Source organism: Haliotis cracherodii, unplaced genomic scaffold, assembly GCF_022045235.1.
Source record: "Haliotis cracherodii isolate W230 unplaced genomic scaffold, xgHalCrac1.p SCAF_33, whole genome shotgun sequence".
Lineage (NCBI taxonomy): Eukaryota > Metazoa > Mollusca > Gastropoda > Lepetellida > Haliotidae > Haliotis > Haliotis cracherodii.
Genome location: NW_027266290.1, coordinates 1,152,830 through 1,174,365, shown reverse-complemented (window position 1 = coordinate 1,174,365; position 21,536 = coordinate 1,152,830). Strand labels below are relative to the sequence as shown.

Here is a 21,536-nt window from a genome sequence, read left to right as displayed (position 1 = left end):
GAGTAAACAAATTATCAATTGGTTGGCCTAAAGAATAATAATGCATTCTTGTTAAGGATGGAGTAAGACCTTGCTACGAATACTGTATTAATAACTACCCCATCAGCATCCAGTAGGCCGGATCTGGCCTTCAGCTTTATGTATAGTATTCGTTAATCAGTAGGCATTTGGGGAATATTAAGGGAGGAAGTACATGTTGACCAATGCTCGTACTACAGATCTGAAACCTGTTTGTCATGGACGCTGTGTCATTGTTGAAGGTTTTGTATACTTGGTCTTGTTGGAGCGTGACAATGTCAATCTAGGATTGGTGCTATTGTCCGATATATTCTACTCCATCTCAGCTGTTTTCATTTTCTTTTGTCTGTGATACTTTCAATACCACAAAGATGGCCTTAGAGCGCACCAAGATGCTATGTCCCAGGTATCCTTCAATAAAACCCTTCAACCATTCACTAGCCTTTTTGTTTCTGTATCTGTGTTTGTTTGTTGTTTAACGCAGCACTCAGCAATATTCAAGCTATATGACAGCAGTCTGTAAATAATCGAGACTGGTCCAGACAATCCAGTCACTTATAACCTACTGGCTGTTTGTGTAACTCGATATGGAGTTTTTGAAATTGTGGTAACACCTCGTAGGAGGGCTTACAATCATTGTAAACCCTCAAAAACAAAAACTATGAACAGCCTACGAGACGCACGTGCAGATTTCGCACTGTTGCGAAACCCACGTGCTGAGGTCACCGGTTTCATTGAACCGAGTTCACGACTGCAGGCGATATTTCATCTCCGATACAGGTTATACATTTGAGAGGTTTTATTAGTTTTTTAATTAAAAACGTTGTCTATGCGATGAGTCGGTTTATATAAGTTGGACAAACCATGTCTCCTCGAGATTACTAGAGATTGTAAACCCTCATGTGAGGGTTTACAATCTCTAGTAATCCCTTGGAGACATGGTTTCTCCTACACTGAAATCATGTTCATCGATCTACCCCTTTGGGATAGGATGACCAGTTTAAACCAGATCTTCAAGGATAGTTTCTGTATCCAATCCGTGTCAAAACAAAGCCATCACTTGTAGACAGAAGTTTGATCATCTGAGGCATCCGGATCTGTTTGACCTGACAACTCACCCCATGAAGATCTGGGACAGAACTGGTCTTCAGGGGTAGCCGAGTGGTTAACACTTGTCACACCAAATATCCAGGCTAAAATATAAAATTTCTGGTGTCCCAGCCATAATATTCCTGGAATATCGCTAAGCGTGGTGTCCAACTCACTCACACCTTTGAGAGAGATCCAGTATTTCAGCAAGTGGTGAAGGTGAGTGAATGCGGTTTACGCCGCTTTTAGCAATATTCCAGCAATATCACGGCGGGAGACGCCAGAAATGGGCTTCACACATTGTACCCATGTCGGGAATCGGTGTGACGAGCGAACACTTTAACCACTAGGCTACCCGACCGACGTGAAGGTGAGGTGAAATGGGGTTTAACGTTGAGTCCAAGATTATAGCACTTATATAGCGACTTGATGCCTGTGCTTGTTCTAGTCTGGACTGATGTTGATTTTTAAGTGCTACCCACTGAGATACCATGCCGCAGTTTAACATGAATACCCCACTAAGACACAGTATACTGACTCCGAGCCGACCAGTCCTTGTTTTGACCCTTTAATGCCGAGCGTCTTTAATAGATTAACAACAAGTACAATCTTTTAACGTCTTTCTGTATGATGCGGCCAGGGATCAAACCCAGGACGCTCCGCTCTCCAGGCAGATGCTCTACCAATAGACCATGGAGGCATCCATTTCAGCAAGTACAAACACAATCCTGGAAATGGTACATGTTTACTAAGAATGAGCATTATTTACAACAATGATAACAATATGACAAGTACAGAATTACATCAACATGTGGGTTGTGCATGAACATGCCTTTCTGACAGATGTCTACAAATCTCTTAAGATGTAGACGAGATGTTTACAGATCATTTTGAGAATGTTAATGAATTATTCATGAAGAGTAATTTTTCCCATCGTATGGACTATTCACGAGGAGGCTGATGTTACGTGTAACCATGGTAACTAGTGGTGGGACGATACACTGATGCATCGGTGGATTGGGATTTTTTACTTCTCGATACAAGTATCAGTCGCACACTAAGTAAATAGTATCTGTTCTTTCTTAAATGTATTCTTTAATAAATCTCACACTAATTACTAGTGAAAATGAGCAGTGAAAAATATTTTCATACATTGTGCCATACTTGACACTGCCAAATATATATCGTAAGTGTGCCAGATATTTGGCCATCCTGTCTATGACAAGGATGGCTTACACATCACAGAGCACATGCAAGAATCATGACAAGTATAGGATCGTGAGCAAGGTATCGCGATACATATCAGATCGCACAGTTGGTGTATCGTCCAAGCCCTAATATTAAATCCATTGTGCAACATAAAAAGACAGAATCTGGAAATTGTAAACAGATGATCAAATGTAAACAAGCATTCTTTTGACCTCCTCTCATGAATTTGTTCAGTTTGTAAATCATGATTTAAGTCTGCAATTTGGGCACAATCAAAGTTTTCTATCACAAGCATACAAGTTCCTTCAAGAGCATTATCCTTGTGGTCCCATAAGCCAGCACTAGGGATGCTGTCTGATGCGAGAGTGTTGTTGCTGATGCAGGTCACTGTCCCACTGCCGTCCCTGGAGTTGCAGATAGTTTACACAGCCTGGCCAGCATCCCCGCCATCTGCAGCAGCGAGTCCACCCCCTCCACTATCCGCATGTGGGTGTAGCCAATCTCCTGCAATATCAAATAATAGGCTTATCAAAATAAAAGAATTGGTTCACAGGCAACGGTTTTTGACAATATACTGCAGGCGTACAGCATCTTTTTTTCTGTTGTTGTTCAAACTAGTATGTAACCAAATAAACATTTGTGTAACTTAATAAAAAGTTGTGTACAATCAAACTGGAAAAGGGTCTCCCTACATAAATGTATTCCTTGATGAGTAAAATACTGGAATACAGTATTTGACTCTAGTTGGACTTGGAATATTTAAGGATTTTTCGGTTTTTTTAAAAATGGAAATAAAAACACAATGTGCTGCGGACTTTATGATGACGCGGACGGTGCCTGAAAACCAAGATTATTAATTTTTTTTAGCCATAGGTATAATTTTTTAATCATTCAAAGAATACTATCACCATTAGTTACATCAGGAGTAATCCCAACCACCTCCCCTATAATCTGCATCTTGGTTGCTGATGTTGGATTGGACAGACTTACGACTAACTTGCCCGAACAGGAAGTTATTTCAGTGAATGAATAGTAGCAATATTCTTGTGACATCACAAGCCTGAATATTACATCCTTGACAAAGCTTAAAAAAATAAAAGAATTGGTTCTCAGGCAACGGCTTTTGAAAATATGGCACGGGCGGGTTGTTTTTTTGGGGAGGTTGTTCAAACTTGAACCAAATGAACAGTTGTTCCTGGGAACCTAAGAAAGGGCCTCCCTACATAAATGTATTCCGTATTTGACGAATGTTGGTCTTGGAACATTTAAGGATTTTTTTAAAATGGAAACAAAAATGAAACATGAGGCAGACTTAATGATGCACAGTGCCTGAGAACCAAGACTATTTTTTTTTTCAGCCTAAATAGTGAGGACAATATTTGATGGTTTTGAGGACTGAAAGGCTTTCAAATTTTCTAGTTACAACTTTCAAATTGTAACCGATTCAGGATCAGAAACTACCTACCAAATTACAAAAATATCTTAAAAAGAAAGGATGAGAACAAACAATTAATCTTCTGTAGCTTAGATTCTGTTTGCCCTTACTTTGATGAACTCGAGTTTAAGAAATTCGGGCATGTTCTGGTTCTTGCAGACCCTGAAGATGATGGTGATGATGTCGTGGGGGGAGTACCCGAGCCCCCACAGGTGCGCCATCATCTTGTACGCCTCGTCCAGGTTGCCAGTGACGCAGTGGTCCAGCATGTGCTTGATGGTGACGGGGTGGGGCTCGTCACACACCTGCATCAGAGAAACACCTCACTATTGTTCGTGTTGTTAAATGCTGCTCTCAGCAATGTTCCACCTATGTTATAGTGGCCTGTAATGCCCCCATGTCACTACGACCACGAATATCCCCAATCACCCCGCATAGGAATTTTTTCATGTTCGTAGATAAATCTCAATCATTTCTTGAAGTTCTAAAATGAAATTTATTTGATTCCCAAACGTTCGTACAGTCCGCGGGAGTTCGTCGAATCAGCAAGAAAGTTTTTGTTTGTCAATCAACCATGTCACAGAGACTGAACACCCTGTGCATGAAGTCATTACTTGGTTCTATGACAGCATAGGTTGCAGGAGACAGTGTTTGAAATAATTTTAAGACACTCGGGCAGGTGAGCTATAAGTGTTGTCTGCCCATCTTCAAAGATACCTGTCCACATTCTGACATTATACATACTGAAAAATCGCAAAAATGTAAGAGGCAAATCGCATCTATTTTGATTCAGTTGAAATAATGCAAACAATTACTTGATAAACAGTCCGGCAGGTGGAGGAAAATTTCATCCAGCCCGACAGAAAAGTTACCAGCCACGGGCAGACGGGCAGGCGGTTCTTTTTGACACTGCTCCAGGAGCATTGCAATATCAGAGCTAAGGAACCATCTGGTGAAATCGGACAATATGATATAACTAGGCAACGTGATAGAAACAGGTGAGGTGAAATGGGGTTTAACGTCGCGGACAAGATTATTGCACTTATATAGCGACGTGCATGTGCGTGTGTGTGTTTGTGTGGCTGCTTGTACTAGTCCGGACTGATGCCGATTTATAGTGCTAGCTCACTGAGATACCATGCCACAGCTTAACATGAATACCCCACTCAGACACAGTATACTGACTCCGAGCCGACCAGTCCTTGTTTTAGCCCCTTAATGCCGAGCGCCAGACAGGGTATCAACAAGTACCATCTCTTAACGTCTTTTGGTATGACGCGGTTGGGGATCGAACCCTGGACCTTCCGCTCTCCGGGCGGACGCTCTACCACTAGACCACGGAGGCGGTACATGATAGAAACAAGAACTCATGAAATATTTGTGCAGCCAAGGGCCACTTTAGTAACCAATAGGTGTACAAGTACTAGATCTACCATGTTGTACTAATCTGGACTTATGCCGGTTTTATTGTTCTAGCCAACTAACATACCATGTTGCAGTTTAACATGGACACCCGACTCAGACACAGCATACCGACTCCAAGATGACCAGTCCTTGTTTTAGCCCCTTCATGCCGAGCACCAGGCAGGGTGACAACAAGCAACAAGCAACGTTTTTTGGTATGACCAAGCCTGGGGATCAAACTACCGACCTTCCACTCTCTGGGCAGACACTCTTGAAGATCCGGGGTAGAATAGGTCTTCAGCAACCCATGCTTGCCGTAAAAGGCGACTATGCTTGTGGTAAAAGGCGACTAACGGGATCGGGTGGTCAGGCTCGCTGCCTATGTTGATGCATGTCATCGATTCCCAATTGCATGGATCGATGCTCATGATATCAATCACTGGATTGTCTGGTCCAGACTCGATAATTTACAGACCGCCGTCATATAGCTGGAATATTGCTGAGTGCGGTGTTAAACAACAAACCAACCAACCAACTCGATCCACTAGATCATGGAGGCGGTGACCCATAGAGCACTGGGAATATTTTCATCATCAGTATCTAACAGTGTTGTGCAGAACCCAGAAACAGGACATGTATCTGTACATTCGGTATAACTTAATTTATACAACACATTGGAATACAATGAGTGAGTGAGTGAGTGAGTCTTTACTCCGTTTTTAGCAATATTCCAGAAATATCACGGCAGGAGACACCAGAAATGGGCTTCACACATTGTACCCATGTCGGGAATCGAACCCGGGTCTTCGGCGGAAAGAGCGAACGCTTTAACCACTAGGCTACCGACCGCCCACCACTGTACAGCAATACAGGGAGGAAGGGGGAGGGGACATCATTTGAACAGGAGGAAAATCCCTTCACAAATAGCTCGGTATTCTTAAACTAGAAACAGAGAGACAGTTTTCTGGTACCTTAAATACATTTTCTGTACTGACATGGCCAAACCCCTGGAACGTTGACTGTAAGTTGTTGATAGCCTGCAGGAAAAACAAAATGAAGTAAAACACAATGTTATTTTCATCTACTATGTAGCATAGTGGTAATGGTAATGACAGTCAACTAATGACGAAATGACCAAATACTTGACACAGCACCAGAAAATGACCTGCCTTACAGAAAATAGCCAACAAATAAGAGTGTTCAACACATTTCTCTCACCAAACCACATGTAAACTACACATAATTCTGCCTAGTGCCATGCTTTCTTTCTGGAAATTAACTATCATCAGTACACTAGACTTGGTTTGTTTCACAAGCCAGTCAGACCATTTAAGTTTAAAATGACTGGTCCTGATCAATATCGACCAGCATTGGTCCAGCAGGCCAGAGCTTTTTTTTTTAGCAAGGATCTCCTGGACCCCCTGACTCACCTGTCTCATGTCCCCCTGGGCGGTGAAGATGATTGCCTCCAGCCCCTCGTCATTGAAGCTCACCCCTTCCTTGTCACACACCTCCAGGAGACGCGCCAACAGCTGGCCGTCTGACAACTTGGAGTAGCGCAACACCGCACACCGCGACTGGATGGGTTCTACACACAGGAAACTATACTGAGGAAATGGCTATGTAATCTTCTGGGGAGAGGTGACGAGGGGTGGGGGAGAGGGGGAGGGGTGGGGGGATGGAGGGGTAGAGGAAGGAAGACGGGGAAGGAGATAGAGCCTTTTTAATTTTTGTTTGACAAGACTGTCACAACAAGTTTTCTTCTCTGAAAACAGTAGGTGATTAATATTCTACGTCAGGGTTCGAAATTGTACTGGTCTGGACTAATACCAACGTCATAGTGCTAGCCCATCGGACTAATACCGAGGTAATAGTGACTTATATGAGATACCATGCCACAGTTTAACATGAGTATCCCGCTCAGACACAGTATACTGACTCTGAGTTGACCAGTCCTTGTTTTAGCCCCTTTTTGCCGAGTGCCAGGCAGGGTAACAACAAGTACCATATATTAATGTCTTTGGGTATGCCGCGGACAGGGATGAACCCCCAACCTTCCGTCCGGGTGGACGCTCTACCACTAGACCGCGGAGGCAGTCGACACATGAGGACAGATTATTGCACTTATAGCGACATGCATGCACGTGTATGTGTGTTTGTGTGGCTGCTTGTACTAGTCCGGACTGATGCCGATTTATAGTGCTAGCTCACTGAGATACCATGCCACAGCTTAACATGAATACCCCACTCAGACACAGTATACTGACTCCGAGCCGACCAGTCCTTGTTTTAGCCCCTTAATGCCGAGCGCCAGACAGGGTATCAACAAGTACCATCTCTTAACGTCTTTTGGTATGACGCGGTTGGGGATCGAACCCTGGACCTTCCGCTCTCCGGGCGGACGCTCTACCACTAGACCACGGAGGCGGTACATGATAGAAACAAGAACTCATGAAATATTTGTGCAGCCAAGGGCCACTTTAGTAACCAATAGGTGTACAAGTACTAGATCTACCATGTTGTACTAATCTGGACTTATGCCGGTTTTATTGTTCTAGCCAACTAACATACCATGTTGCAGTTTAACATGGACACCCGACTCAGACACAGCATACCGACTCCAAGATGACCAGTCCTTGTTTTAGCCCCTTCATGCCGAGCACCAGGCAGGGTGACAACAAGCAACAAGCAACGTTTTTTGGTATGACCAAGCCTGGGGATCAAACTACCGACCTTCCACTCTCTGGGCAGACACTCTTGAAGATCCGGGGTAGAATAGGTCTTCAGCAACCCATGCTTGCCGTAAAAGGCGACTATGCTTGTGGTAAAAGGCGACTAACGGGATCGGGTGGTCAGGCTCGCTGCCTATGTTGATGCATGTCATCGATTCCCAATTGCATGGATCGATGCTCATGATATCAATCACTGGATTGTCTGGTCCAGACTCGATAATTTACAGACCGCCGTCATATAGCTGGAATATTGCTGAGTGCGGTGTTAAACAACAAACCAACCAACCAACTCGATCCACTAGATCATGGAGGCGGTGACCCATAGAGCACTGGGAATATTTTCATCATCAGTATCTAACAGTGTTGTGCAGAACCCAGAAACAGGACATGTATCTGTACATTCGGTATAACTTAATTTATACAACACATTGGAATACAATGAGTGAGTGAGTGAGTGAGTCTTTACTCCGTTTTTAGCAATATTCCAGAAATATCACGGCAGGAGACACCAGAAATGGGCTTCACACATTGTACCCATGTCGGGAATCGAACCCGGGTCTTCGGCGGAAAGAGCGAACGCTTTAACCACTAGGCTACCGACCGCCCACCACTGTACAGCAATACAGGGAGGAAGGGGGAGGGGACATCATTTGAACAGGAGGAAAATCCCTTCACAAATAGCTCGGTATTCTTAAACTAGAAACAGAGAGACAGTTTTCTGGTACCTTAAATACATAACTAGGCAACGTGATAGAAACAGGTGAGGTGAAATGGGGTTTAACGTCGCGGACAAGATTATTGCACTTATATAGCGACGTGCATGTGCGTGTGTGTGTTTGTGTGGCTGCTTGTACTAGTCCGGACTGATGCCGATTTATAGTGCTAGCTCACTGAGATACCAAGCCGTAGTTAAACATGAATACCCCACTCAGACACAGTATACTGACTCCGAGCCGACCAGTCCTTGTTTTAGCCCCTTAATGCCGAGCGCCAGACAGGGTTACAACAAGTACCATCTTTTAACGACTTTTGGTATGACGCGGACGGGGATCGAACCCCGGACCTTCCGCTCTGCGGGCGGACGCTCTACCACTAGACCGCGGAGGCATCAGTTGTGGCTGAAGGTTCAGCCTGTGCTCACCTATTATTTTTTCGGAAGAGTTACAGGCCAGCGCAAATCTGGTTGTTTTTGAGTAGATCTCCATAGTCCTCCTCAAGGCCTGCTGGGCTCCCTCGGTCATACTGTTGAACACATAGGACAGACATGCTGCAGAACGCTCAGATTAACATCCACTGACACAGCTCCAAATCCACGACAGCGTTCCTGTTACCGGTAATTACACGTCTCTTACTTGTAAAATTAGGCTTGGACCGGTAATTACAAAAAGAGTACCTGATAAATCTTTAAATCGGCAATATTCATATACCGTATTCAACGTAATAAGCGCCCAGGGTGCTCTCAAAATTAGAAATGAGGGGCTCTTATTAGAATATTATTTTGGTGGAAAAAACAGAGGGGAAAGATAAATTTTGTGGTTTATACTGACGGCCTAAACTGTTTATATACGACAGATATATTTTTCCAGAATATAATTGCCCATAATTAAGGGTGCATATAACACACGGGTGAGTATTTTACACGGATAAATAAGTCTTGTGTACATTGATCAATCGGAAGGGTGCTAATTGGTATTGTTCACTTGCCATTATATTAGCAAATATCGCCATGGGCGCTTATCAAATATTGCAAATATGGTAAGTGTATTTTTTTAACAAAGTCAGCTTGTCTGTTTCCATCAGGGTTTCCCTTGTGTATTTTTAGTGCAAGAAACTAACATTTCGCATTGCGACCTACTGGCTATCTGTTGGTCCATGTCACCTGAAACCAGTGTGTCTGACTCCATCCCTACCTGTCAGCTTCATCCAGGATGATGACTTTGTGTCTTCCTTTGGGGAGTGTGACTTTCTGCTGTGCAAACATCTTGATTTTATTTCTCACTACGTCAATACCTCTGAAACCACAACACATCATCTTAATAATGATAACTGTTTTAATACATCTCTTGTCTGTACAGTGTCTGAAGTACTTGTTACTTCTATAACAGTTGAACAAGCCAGTCATGGAAGGGTCACCAAAAATATGACAGTCTCTGAGGAAGGGTCATAAAAAATAACATAGTTGTACCCATGTCGGGAATCAAACTCGGGTCTTCGGCGTGACGAGCGAACGCTTTAACCACCAGGCTACCCAACCGCCCCAAATGTCAAAGGAAATGGGTCCTCCAAAAATATGACAAGCATTTGGGGCTGGGTCATTATTTTCAGTGCATTATAAACCTCTCAACCCCCAACCCTGTAGTTTGTTTGTTTGTTGTTTAACGCCGCACTCAGCAATATGCCAGCTATATGACGGCGGTAAATTATCGAGTCTGGACCAGACAATCCAGTGATTGACAGCATGAACATCAATCCACGCAATTGGGATCGATGATATGTACCAACCAAGTCAGCGAGCCTGACCACCAGATCCCGTTAGTCGCCTTTTACGGCAAGTATGGGTTGCTGAAGACCTATTCTACCCCGGATCTTCTGGCGTGTCCCAAGTACTGGATACAGATGTAAAGATAACACCTGCTTCTGACTCACCTGTCATTGGAAGCATTGAGCTCCAGCACAGCATCTCGGAATGAGGTCCCCAGGAGAGCCCTGGCCAGACAGAGGATGCTTGTTGTCTTGCCTGTTCCTGGGGGACCCTGTAACCATATTAACATATCAGTAACTATGGTAACACAGTAATATCTGTAGTAACTTCATGCTATGATAATAAAAAGAATAGCAAGTGAATCAGTATTCGAAATGACAGCGGGTCCTTGAGAGTTTCTCCTGTGGTATTTGAATCTATATGAACTAAGGACACGTAAATCTTTAACTTTTAGGATGAGGATTATGTTTGTTGTTCTATGTCTCATTCAGCAATAACAGAGATCAGACAATCCAGTGACTGACATCATACGCAATTGGGATACAATGACACGCATCACCCAAGTCACCAAGCCTGACCACCCAATCCCATTAGTCGCCTCTTATCTGTTTGATTGTTGTTTGACGCCACACTCAGCAATATTCAAGCTATATGACAGCAGTCTGTAAATAATCGAGTCTGGACCAGACAATCCAGTGATTGATATCATGAGCATCTTATCTACACAATTGCATCAACCAAGTCAGCGAGCGTGAGTACCCGAACAAAGGGCAAAAACTCTAACATTTTGCAAGTCCTCGGGTTGTAATGACTTTTGTAAAGTAAAATTATCATAAACGTTAAATTGCCCCTGCACTGACCGTAATAATATAACGAAAGATAAGCGTTGTCTATTTTATGCTGTATTATTCCATATTAAATATGAAAATTAGGGATTACACTCATTACAGTAAGCTTAAATTGACCAAACAATTAACTGACTACGGACTATGAAAACACGGCCCCAAGCCCCCCCTTCCCCATCGGGACCCTCAAGCATGGTCTAGTATCAGGAAATATTGGGTACCTGAGGTGACGAGTACTCGAGTCCCGTCGTTTTACCCATTAGAGCCCTAATCCCCATTATCCACTACTTTACAAGTTTGGAAGTTGTGGCACTGAACCATTGCCATGACAGCAATGTAGATTACTTACTGCGATAATGACGTTTGGCACATTTCCTTCTTTCGCAAATACTGAGAGTCTGCTGATTGTCTCTTCATTGCCGACAATTTCGTGCAGTTTAGTTGGTCGGTACTTTTCTACCCTGGGCAACAACAAAAGTGACATTCATTATTTTTATGTGTGGTTTTGCATCAAACAAACATAACTGATCCTCTCTTTGAGGCACACAAAACAATAACCAATATTCTAGGTAAAATGTTATACATGAGGGACTGGAAATTTATCATAGTGTGTGTGTGTGTGTGTGTGTTATAGGGAGGAGATGAGGTATTGGTTTGAGTGTGTCAATATATTATAAATTTGAACATTATTTAGGGAATGGACTCTTTACTGGCTACCGATCCGATATGTATCACAATACCATGCTAACGATCCAGTATGTATCACTGTACTTGCATGTGCTTTGATCTGTGGTGCAGAAGCCATATGTTTTATCGACAGGATGCCCTATTACCAGGCACAGTGACGATTTACAATTGACAGTATCAATAATGGCACAATGGATGAAAATATTTACGTTTTCACTACTAATTACTGTTTGAAGCAACAGTTATCATAGCAAACATTTAAGGTAAGAATCCTTTTTTACATAGTGTGTGACTTTGATCGATACTTCGATACACCAAGGCAGTTGGGTAGCTGTACAATGCAGTGATTTTGCTCATGGCATCGTAAATTGTAATTTTCATTTTTGGTAGGACATTCTTCTCATGTTATTGTTGAAAAAGAAAGTTGCACTCAGCAACTTAACCGGTCTGTCCCTCTCTGGTTTACTCAACGCACGGTGAGACGGTCGGATGGCGTGTATGGCAGGGTTGATAGGTTGTGTGGACAAACTTAGGCCTCGGCGACATAGCTGTAGATTTTTGTAGTTTTAGTTTAGACATTTGATGGTGAACGAAAACTGGTCAAAACAAGCCGTCGGACGCACTGTCTGAATAACAAGACGTGATATAACATGTAATCGCATGGTGAGTTATGTGACTCAAAACTAACCATGGCATTTCGTAACCAGTTGATTTGACATTTTCTTTTGCAGGTTTCACTGGAGTTGCCACAGCTTCCACCTCCATAGATTCTACACCCGCCATTTTCTTAATTCCCGCGATTTTGCGCCATCCAGGGGAAGGGAGCTAACTCTTCGTTTCATAAGCGTGGAAGGACAACATAATTTGCTTGTTTACAAAAACAAATTTCCAAACGTGAAGTTAAACATATTAAACACTGAAATACATGTGTTCAAAAAGCAGTAAAATGGACATTAATTATGCTACCTAAAATACTATTTTTTTCACTAATACTGTCAGTTGGCCGATTAGCTCAGCTGGTTAGAGCGCCGTGCTAATAACGCGGATGTCATGGGTTCGATCCCCATATTGGCCACGGAAATTTTTGTTTTCTCAAACCTTAAAGTGCTTTTTTTCTGGTTGCAACAATCCATGTCTACATTATGCTTGTGACACTGAATTAATTTTGGTGTATCTCAAGATGTAAATATTGTCAATTATATATCACTCGTATCTAGATCTCGTATCGAGATGGCAATGAACTCAAAGATATGATCAAGGGCTTTCAGAACAAATGGAATTTTCAAAATGTGCTGGAGCAATAGATGTGACTCATATCCCAATAACTGCCCCACATCATTGTCACCATGATTACGTAAACAGAAAAGGATGGTATTCAATAATACTCAAGGCTGTGTGTGATGACAAATATAAATTAACAGATATTTGCGTTGGGCGCCCGGTCTCGTACACGACGCAAGGGTGTTCTCAAAATCAGCTTAACGTACGACTGCAGCTAGTTGACATGTTCTCAGACAATATCCCGAATGGAACATACCAGTTGGTATTCCTGGTTTGTTTGTTTGTTGTTTAACGCCGCACTTAGCAATATTCCAGCTATATGACGGCGGTCTGTAAATAATCGAGTCTGGACCAGACAATCCAGTGATTGACATCATGATCATCGATCCACGCAACGGGGCTACGATGACAGGCATCAACCAAGTCAGCGAGCCTGACCACCCGATCCCGTTAGTCGCCTCTTAATTACCCCAAGCATATTAGCTTTTTACGGCAAGCATGAGTTGCTGAAGACCTATTGTACCCCGGATCTTCACGGGTCCAGTGTTATCGTGAAGGCATGGCTCAACATCCAGTCCATCATCACCTTCTTCCTGGTCATGTTGCTGGTCATCTTCTATAACGAGATCAGAGTGATCCTCTGCAGCGCCATTGTCAGATGAATTGTCAGTGGTTGATTTACTGGCTTTGATTGTCTTTTCCAGGTGACGTTGCCGGTCTTGTATTCAATATTTCATTTAGCTTAGCAGATAACTTTCTTAGTTTCCTTAACTGGCCACTGGGTGCCATTGTATCGCTGAACTGCCTGTTGGAGACTTTTTCAGTGTTTTCCTACGTTCTTTGCTTTGGATAGACGTTTTATCACAATCCTTGTGTTCCATTGTCTTGCTGACTTTAATAAACAGCAGTGTCTGCTTTGGACGTTCTGTCCAGCTGTGTGTGAATATATAACTCTTGACCAAATGCTATGTACGCATATGGTTGCATCGTCTGACCAGGGGGTGCCGGTGGCCCAGTCGTCTAAGGCGCCGCGATTCGCTGTGCAGAGTTGCGTCCATTGGGCACGCCAGAACCTATGATTGTGGGTTCGAATCCTGGTTCGTCACGATTATGTTTCTAGGTTTGTCAGCACCATACCCGTGCTCGTGCGTTTCACCGAAGTGGTAAACGTCTGAGACCTGCATCACTTCGGGCTTCCCTCCCACATTAAACTGACACGCCGTGATATAACTGGAGTAATGTTAAAAACGGCGTTAAACCCAACTTACTCACTCACTCGTCTGACCAAGAATTACCTTTGTGCCGCTTTGGCTCCGTTGGCATTTTGCAGCCGTCAAACAGAGACAGTATTCCAAATGACAACTAAAGATCTTGCATAAATTTAAGTCTATATTTAGATATCCGGGCAGGACAGTCTTATTATTACAAAGGACCGGAACGATATCATAATTGACCTCGGTCTAAATTTGGAAAAAAAAGCGCTTACGTGACATATTCGTCCACTGGGGTATCTGTGCCCTTGGGGGTACAATTATTTGCCCTACCTCAAGAGATGGGGCAAATTTGCACCCAGGGTCTAAAGCTTCTGCGTGACAAGATTTACCTCCTCGGGTCAAATTTAGCGCCAGTGGTAAAGGGCTGCATATAAACAAGGCCTTAGGTGTGACGCACGTCACATATTTACAAAAGCAAATACATGTCACAGGGGATGAACGAATATAATCCGATTGGATGACGATATGGTTCATGACAAAAGTGGACGATGCTACAAATTATTTCCGAAAACCGTGTAGAGAACTGAGGGAGACGGAGCATGAGACATGATAACATTATTGAGGGTATCCCAGAAGGTACAAATAAATCCTACAATACATACACGTCATAAGTCTAGAAGTTATGAATTGTTTGATTGTCTTTTTCAGTAAAAAAGATAGAATCTCTAGGGTCAAGTTCTCGTGTCTTCCAGACTCACACCTTCAAGGTGCGACCCCACATCTAAAATGCGCCTGTGCTTGTCTGTTTTTTCGAGTCATATTGCGCATAAAGGTCACAGGGTAACTGCTCTTAAAGTTCTGTATAGAAGTACAGTAAACTACGGTTATAACGAACACGCTTATAACGAACTGACGGATATAACGAACTTACTCTTTGGTCCCGACTACTTGTTGTAGTCATGCTGTATGTGTACTTATAACGAACAACGGTTATAACGAACTAAAATTAGTAGTCCCTTTGAGTTCGTTATAACCGTAGTTTACTGTAGTTTGTTTCTCCCCCTTCGTCGTTGTCCACTCTCCTTCTCCGACTTGTTTCCACTCAATGTTATTCTTCCTCATTTCCGCAAATACAATTTTCAGACCTATATGACGCTTATCGTGCTTGCGTTCGATTTGAAAACCGTTGATGACCCAATGTTACGAGGGGCGTTCAACAAATGTTGCAACTTCAATATAAGACCAAGTCACAGAATATCTTTTGCACTTTTATTTTTCAATATAATCTCCATTCACCTCAATACACTTATTCCATTTGTCCTTCAAGCTTTTAATACCACTTTTATAGAAATCCGCAGATTGGCCCGCAAACCACGCCTCTGTGGCAGCCTTTATGTCCTCGTCATCCTGGAAGCGTCTTCCACGTAGGGTAGATTTCATTTGCCGGAACAGTAAATAGTCACTTAGGGCTAAGTCTGGGCTGTAGGGTGGGTGATTTAACTGTACAACCAAGACTGAGTCCCCAGTTCCCCACACCTACTGAACCCCAGGGTGCGGTACTCTGGGTAGCAGTTTCCAAGTGACGTCATCGGTAAAGAAAATTAGTTTCAATTCGTGATTCACTCATATAATATATAAGCATATTATTGACTAAACGTAACTAGGGACTGATAGGCTATATGTTTTCTGTTATGCCTCAAGGAAATTTAACTTTCGATTGTTGATATAAATACTTTAGAATTAATTATGCAACTTTGATGATGGTGTTCCATGTCGTTTGATGTTAGAAGCCTTATTTGAACTTTCTTATTGTTTAATATGCATTAAATAGAAAAGGTGCAATGGTATCTATGCGAGGTAATGAAATACTCGTGAACCTCTCATAGTTATGTGTTGTTGCATACGCCTGTTGTGTTTCTCCGCCTCTTCCAACTGACAGCCATCATTGTATCTTGCATTTTACGCGTTTTATTTCAGATACTGCCTGAGTTAACTCAGGTTGAATCTCTTAAACCCTGGTTGCCAGAAATGTCGCGACCTCGATTGACTCAGGTAACTCACTTTTTTATACTCGAACGCACCTAGTAACTTACATTAGTATTTAAAAAGTGGGACACATGTTCCTGAAATGTCCTATGTACTCTTCAAGGAACTAGACCTTCGTGATATATATTTAATGATTATTTAATATTTAACCTGGAAACAGAAGATTTCAAGGGTAGGAAGATTATCAGATGGTCTTTGTGTTCTTATCGATAAGCATTTCAAGAATTATGTTATGAAGTCGTGAATACAATACAGTGGTATATATACATTTTGATGGGTTATTGTTCGGTCTTGAGAGAAATGTTCTTTACTGGTGTACATGCATGCATCCTGAAAGGTCACCATGGCACGACAAGACTGTGGCTAGTAAACACGGAATAAATCTATTCCAAGACAAGTAATTAGATATTGTAGATGCTGCTGGAGATATAGCTTGTGTATAAGGTGGTGAGTTTAATGCAAGTACAGGTAGAGAATGTGAAGATGTAGAAGAATATATTTTTGAGTACTCAAGGGTAATAAAAACAGATTTTGCGATTTGCTTCTAAATACGTTTGATTTACTGCGTTAATATGCAGATGTTATTGTAATGCTTGATCAATTTTTATCTTTGAATGGCATTTACAAGACTAGTGAAAGACATAAGGAAGAGAATTTATGGATGTCAACTATTTTATTATGCGGAACACAACGTTTCTGAGTATTTACTTACTCCTTCATAAGGTGAAGAAATGCTATAAAGCAGAGAACATATACATGCACTTTTAAGAACAAAAAACAAGAAATATGGTAACAAAGGTAGAAACTTAACATGGTAAGGCAACAGCTAATTGGCCCTGAAAGGTGATTAGCAAAGGACAACTGGAAGCCAGAACTTAAATTATCACTGATTGGTAATTCAAATTGAAACCTTTGGAAATGATCATAAAGAAAGTTATTTTAAATTTAAATGGGATTATATAATGGAAAGAGTTCTGCTAGATACTTTTTTTTATGAATCACTATTTTTTTTTTTATCATAACCAGAAATAAAAAGAAATATATTTGTTGACAGAATAAGCAACTGTTCTTGTTTTTTTAAAGAATATAGAAATTCTAGAAAACAGTATTTCATCTTCAAGGAGTTTTGGACCGCACCGAAAAAAAACACGAAATATAAATGCTATCGATATAAAAAAAATGGTTTAATTTTTTACTGTAATTATATGCCTGAAAACAGGTACCACCCATTCTTTGTTTTCTTCGCGAATTGTTTTCGAAATATCTACATATGAGATAGATCTCGGTTTGATAGAGGCCTATGAAACAACCGGTACCTGCCGTTAGGTTGGTACAAGATCACTGTGTGTTTCGCCAGATGGCCACAGGTGCTGCGTCAAATCGTATGATTTGATGTAAGGGAAGTATTTGAAAAGTCAAATAGTTATTGCCATTGCACAGCTACAAAACATTTCATTAGACAATCGATTTCGGTTTCTGTGTTTCAATGTGTTTCAATGTGTTTCTTGGCACAAAGGGTTTGTTTCATCCGAAAAATATGACTAGATGCGTTTTTAAGGACTGTTTTGCTTACCCTTTTCGCGAACACCTGGTGTCATTACTGACTTTTAGTGTTCCATTCATGTACTTTTCACTGCTATTTTGCCTTTTTCGCCCAATGGAATCTGTTTCGTTGGATAATTGAGACTGGTTCTTCTCTGGTTTTGACGTTATATATTCACAGTAAACTACGGTTATAACGAACTCAAAGGGACCACTTATTTTAGTTCTTTGTAGCCGTGGTTCGTTATATGCATATATACAACATGACTACAGCAAATAGTCGGGACAAACAAAGTAAGTTCGTCATATCCGTCAGTTCGTTATAAGCGTGTTCGTTATAACCGTAGTTTACTGTATATGGAAATATATAGTAAAAATACTTTCTTCAAGGCTTCTATTTAAGCACATGTATTCGGTAAGCAGTTGTATACAATGTGCAGTTCTAGCACGATTTCAGGACCTAACTTTTAAAAGGATCATCAACATATTTCATAAACCTAATATCACGTCATGGGGTATGCCACGATGCGCCTGTTGAGGGCTCAAGTCCAAGAATGGTCTCGGATATGAACCTTGATTTGTCAACACTATACCATTCCTTATTGTTTTCCCCAAAAGTGGTAAACATCAACAACCTTCGTCAGTTGTTTTATCCTCCCGCATAAAACAGATTAACCAAGACTGGTGGAAATAATGTAAAAGTAGCCTTAACCTAAATCCTTTACCTCATTTGACGTCATCCTATTTTACCCCTTAATTATGCCAGTAAGTTAAAGCGGCAAAACCATTTCCACTATCACAAGAAATGTCTACGAAAGGCAAAGTCCATTGTTAGATTCCGACTACATGTAAATCGTAAGCATGTGTTTATTAATCACCATCAAATAGTGATGATACCACGTGTTCATAGAGATGAGCGTGTCTTGCACCACCGGTGGCACCCGTTACAAACACATGCACTTAAAGTCCGTTAAACGATATCAGGGGGCGGTCGGGTAGCCTCGTGCTTAAAGTGTTCGCTCGTCACGCCGAAGACCCGGGTTTGATTCCCGACATGGATACAATGTGTGAAGCCCGTTTCTGGTGTCCCCCGCCGTGATATTGCTGGAATATTGCTAAAAGCGGCTTAAAACCATACTCACTCACTCACTCAAACATAGCTCCTTTGTTCAGTTCCCTTCACATAAGCACAATCAACCAATACTAGTCATGTTTCGTTAAGTGATTGCTGTTTAACGACGCACCCAGAAATATTCCGGCCTGTACGTTACTGTGTCTAGGCCAAATAAACCAGTGATTGATAGCATGAGTAAAGTATGGGCCGTCTAGGCAACAATAACTCGATCATTATTTCAGTAGGCCCTTACGTCCCATACTTTAACATAGGCCTACGATAGTCCTACGATGTTGACCAGAGCCCACTTGCACAAAGCGATCTTAGCGCTAGGACTGTCGTAGGCCTATGTTAAACTATGGGAGTTATGGTCATCTTAGCGCTGAGATCGCTTTGTGCAAGTGGGCCCTGGTCAACATTGTAGGACTATCGAAGGCCTATGTTAAAGTATGGGAGTTATGGTCATCTTAGCGCTAAGATCGCTTTGTGCAAGTGGGCCCCGAAATCCTCCCAGGCTACACTTTACCATCATCAATAAAAGGGAGCTCTATGGTTTCAGTTGGTCTTGTTAATTTCCTTGTCAGAGGTATGTTGCGAGGGGCAGCAAGTAGGAGTAGCTCCTATCGTGGTCCCCAGTGTCTCCCGCGAGTCTCCCCCATACGACCTGTTCATTGGAATATTTTCCGTCCGATAAGTGAGTGAGTTGGGTTTAAGCCGCTTTTAACAGTATTCCAGTTATATCACGGCGTGTCAGCTTAATTGTGAACGTGCATTTCTACAAGTAACACTGACGCAACTATAAGACATATTCAAAATTATAAACAAATTGAACCTGACAGGGTAACAAGTACCATCTTTTAACGTCTTTTGGCATGACGTGGCCAGGGATCGAACCCCTGATCTTCCGCTCTCCGGGCAGACGCTCTACCACTAGACCACGGAGGCGGTCCTTTCATCTTAATATTTCCCGTACAGTTAGTCACTGAATGATTCTAGAGGAAGTTTTCTCAAGTCATGGAACATACAATCCAAACAAAGAAGAAACAATAGGTCGTTCGATTGATATTGATCCGTTGGTTGGCTGGAGGAATGAAGGTTGGATGGATGAATGAATGGATGGATGGATTGATAGATGGATTCATCTATAATTATGTAATGGAAAAAAACCACACACTTGAATCTGTTGGTTCCGGAAGACGAATCGAGTTATTTCACCGACTTGTTATGGTTGACATGTAATTTCTCTACAATGTTGCATAAGGACATGTAGTTGCATCAGTTCACGTGTTTAAATGCATGTTCAGAATTGCCAGTGAATTCCTGGCTCAGAATCAACCGCTACAACAATAGCGTGACGTCATCATGATTAACTCTGGGGTAACGTTTGTTCCTGCCCTTTTGCATCTATTTCAAGATAGGTTATTAATATTTCATTGCCTGTCAACATTTGATAGTTATTGTACATTGTGTATTATCCCATACAAAGTCACAGATCTCAGGAGAACTCCCCGCACGAACAACACAATTGTCTTCATGATCACAGAACTGAGGAATCCTTTTAGCGTCACTTTACATGCGCCTGCTGTTGACCCAAACAACGGCTCCCCATACTGGCCATGTAATCGATTTAGAGGATGCAATGTCAAGGGTATTCTATCTATGGCTGGATGTCGAAGCTGGTAGGCAGGAATTAGTGATTGAGTGAGTATGTTTTTACACCGCTTTTAGGAATATCCTAGCAATATCACGGCGGAGGACACCAGAAATAGGCTTCGTCCATTGTACCTATGTGGTAAATCGAACCCGGGTCTTCGGTGTGACGAGCAAACGCTTCAACCACAAGGCTACCCTACAACCCCTGATAGGCAAGAGCAACCCTTCATACAACGACGTAACAATCGCATACCCACATCCTGAACTGGGTCAGGTGAGGTGCGGCCAAGATTATTGCACTTATATAGCGACGTGCATGTACATGTACGTGTGTGTGTTTGTGTGGCTGCTTGATGCCGGACTGATGCCGATTTATAGTGCTAGCTCACTGAGATACCATGCCGCAGTTTAACATGAATACCCCACTCAGACACAGTATACTGACTCCGAGCCGACCAGTCCTGTTTTAGCCCCTTAATGCCGAGTGCCAGACAGGGTAACAACAAGTACCATCTTTTAACGTCTTTTGGTATGACGCGGCCGGGGATCGAACGCCGGACATTCCGCTCTCCGGTCGGACGCTCTACCACTAGACCACGGAGGCGGTCGTGAACTGGGTCAGATACGAATACAACTGTCTGAAAGTGTATCAGTTGTAAGTTTTCAATAAAGTCTGGTCATCAATGTATTTATGATCAGCGTTATCGGGGTGACGTGATGACGCTCAGTCACCAATAACTGTGATGGCCAAATGATAAATAAAAACAATAATCTCATCTGAATGA

The 21,536-nt window shown here is 42.2% G+C and overlaps 1 protein-coding gene and 1 non-coding gene across 2 annotated transcripts; one reads left to right on the top strand and one right to left on the bottom strand.

Annotated features, from left to right (window-relative positions):
- Nucleotides 1-1,861: 1,861 nt before the first annotated feature.
- Nucleotides 1,862-12,684, bottom strand: LOC139477367 (replication factor C subunit 2-like). Its single transcript, XM_071259922.1, has 9 exons — nucleotides 12,590-12,684; nucleotides 11,564-11,675; nucleotides 10,534-10,640; nucleotides 9,798-9,899; nucleotides 9,029-9,129; nucleotides 6,586-6,743; nucleotides 6,127-6,192; nucleotides 3,862-4,056; nucleotides 1,862-2,820 (listed from the first exon to the last, which is right to left on the bottom strand). Exons 1-9 carry the CDS (start codon nucleotides 12,682-12,684, stop codon nucleotides 2,701-2,703), a joined length of 1,056 nt encoding a protein of 351 aa, XP_071116023.1. The 3' UTR covers nucleotides 1,862-2,700.
- Nucleotides 12,685-12,902: 218 nt separating this feature from the next.
- Nucleotides 12,903-12,976, top strand: Trnai-aau (transfer RNA isoleucine (anticodon AAU)). The gene has a single exon. It is a non-coding gene; the product is annotated as a tRNA-Ile (tRNA).
- Nucleotides 12,977-21,536: the final 8,560 nt, after the last annotated feature.